Source organism: Curcuma longa, chromosome 8 (genome assembly GCF_044706935.1).
Source record: "Curcuma longa cultivar G26 ecotype Majalengka, Jawa Barat chromosome 8, ITB_CL_G26_1.1, whole genome shotgun sequence".
Taxonomy (NCBI): domain Eukaryota; kingdom Viridiplantae; phylum Streptophyta; class Magnoliopsida; order Zingiberales; family Zingiberaceae; genus Curcuma; species Curcuma longa.
The window spans coordinates 14,461,487-14,463,158 of record NC_133868.1 but is presented as its reverse complement, the minus strand read 5'-3'; the positions used below and the strand labels follow the sequence as shown (position 1 = coordinate 14,463,158).

Here is a 1,672-nt window from a genome sequence, read left to right as displayed (position 1 = left end):
TTAGTGAGTGAAGGCGTAGAAGATCGTGGCGATGTAGACGGAGAGGGATGTGCAGACGAGGGTGATAAGTGCGGCTACAGCGCGGACAGCGGAATGGCTGCCGCAGGAGAGCAAGCCGAGGCGGATCTGGACGACATTAACCATGGAAAGGAGGAGGAAGAGGGAGCCAATGATGGATCCGACGGCGGAGGCGAGCATGGCAAGACGGAGGACGCGGGCGTCGATGTGGGCGCGGAAAGCCTCGTCGACGTCGTTGCTGTTGAGGAGGTTGATGGCGAGCTTGAGCCCCTGCGCGACGAGGCTGGAGAAGAGGAAGAAGCTGAAGGAGACGACCTCGAAGACGAGGAGGTTACGGGCGACGGCGGGGCCGGCGTCGCACGCCGACTGGTCCTCGAGGCTGCGCTGCCCCGGGGAGGCGATGGACAGCCCCACGAAGACGGCGACGGTGAAAAGCGAGTTCACGTTCACCAGCCCATCGAGGGCCGTCACGTGGATGCTCGTCGTGCTGGGGTTGCCGCTGCTCATCATGCTAGATATGCATCTAGCTAGGAAGCTAGCAAGCCTCCCTCCTCGATCTGGTCTGTGCACACTATATATGAATGATTTTATTTTATTTTATTTAGGGAGAGAATCGAAGGAAAGAAAATAATAGAACAACAATTAAAGAAAAAGGGAATGACTGAGCAGTGAAGGCTTACACAATCCATGTGAAGGGGGGTGAGTGGCTTGCTCGTCGGAGCCAAAGAATCGAGTGAGGAAAGCAAAAGCAGGACTGCACCAGCGTACGATAACGATACGATGCTGCTTAATTATTAGTTAATTATGGTAAAGCTACCGTCGTCACGTGGGACCACATTGAGAAAAGCCTCCCCAGGATTCCGAACAATATGTTGAAGATATTACCTCGGACGTAATAAAATTATAGAATTTAAATTTTGATATATTTGGTAGGTCGAAATGAGAAAGCTAAGCTCCTTGATATGGATGAGCTAGTAGGGAAGATAAAACTATTGGAATAGCCGAGTAGTCGACCTATTGTGTTGAGTGGCTCGAGTGACCCAAATGGGTCAAGTGGACTAAGTAGCCCAAATGCTCGAGCATCGAGATGCCAAGCAACGAGGCCAAGCCGTTGAGCTAAAATATTGGGCAGAGAACTATATATCAAGTGGAGGCCAAGCAGAGAACTTCCAAACTATCGAGCAAGGAGGGTGGGCATGAAGCTACCGAATAAGAGCCCCAACTGAGTTGCCAAACTACCGAGCCAGAATGTTGAGCAAGGAGGTGTCGAGCGAAAAGGCAAAGTTATCGAGCAAGATAGCTACTAGGTAGGAAGCGGGGATATCGAGTTGGGAGACAAGGCTAAAGACTGGGATGGTGTTATTAGTAGAAGCCCTAGAACCAATTATGTGATAATTGATTAAGGACTTTTATATCATATTCTATTATTAATAAAGATATAATTTTGATTATTATACTTACTTTTTATTTGTGTCAAATAACTAAATATTATAATATCCTTGGGTAGCTAGTTCTAATCTATACTATATCGATTGTTTAAATCGATAGTAAGATGATATAGAGAACACTACTCTTAATCATTCCTAGTCAAGTGTTAATATTCAGGGACGATATTAATGCGCTGAGACTAGTATATAGGTCAACTGGATGACTT

The 1,672-nt window shown here is 47.2% G+C and overlaps 1 protein-coding gene across 1 annotated transcript; it reads right to left on the bottom strand.

Moving 5' to 3' along the window:
• On the bottom strand, positions 1-528 carry LOC141832834 (uncharacterized). Its single transcript, XM_074720207.1, has one exon. The coding sequence runs from the start codon at positions 526-528 to the stop codon at positions 1-3; it is 528 nt and encodes a 175-aa protein (XP_074576308.1).
• Positions 529-1,672: the final 1,144 nt, after the last annotated feature.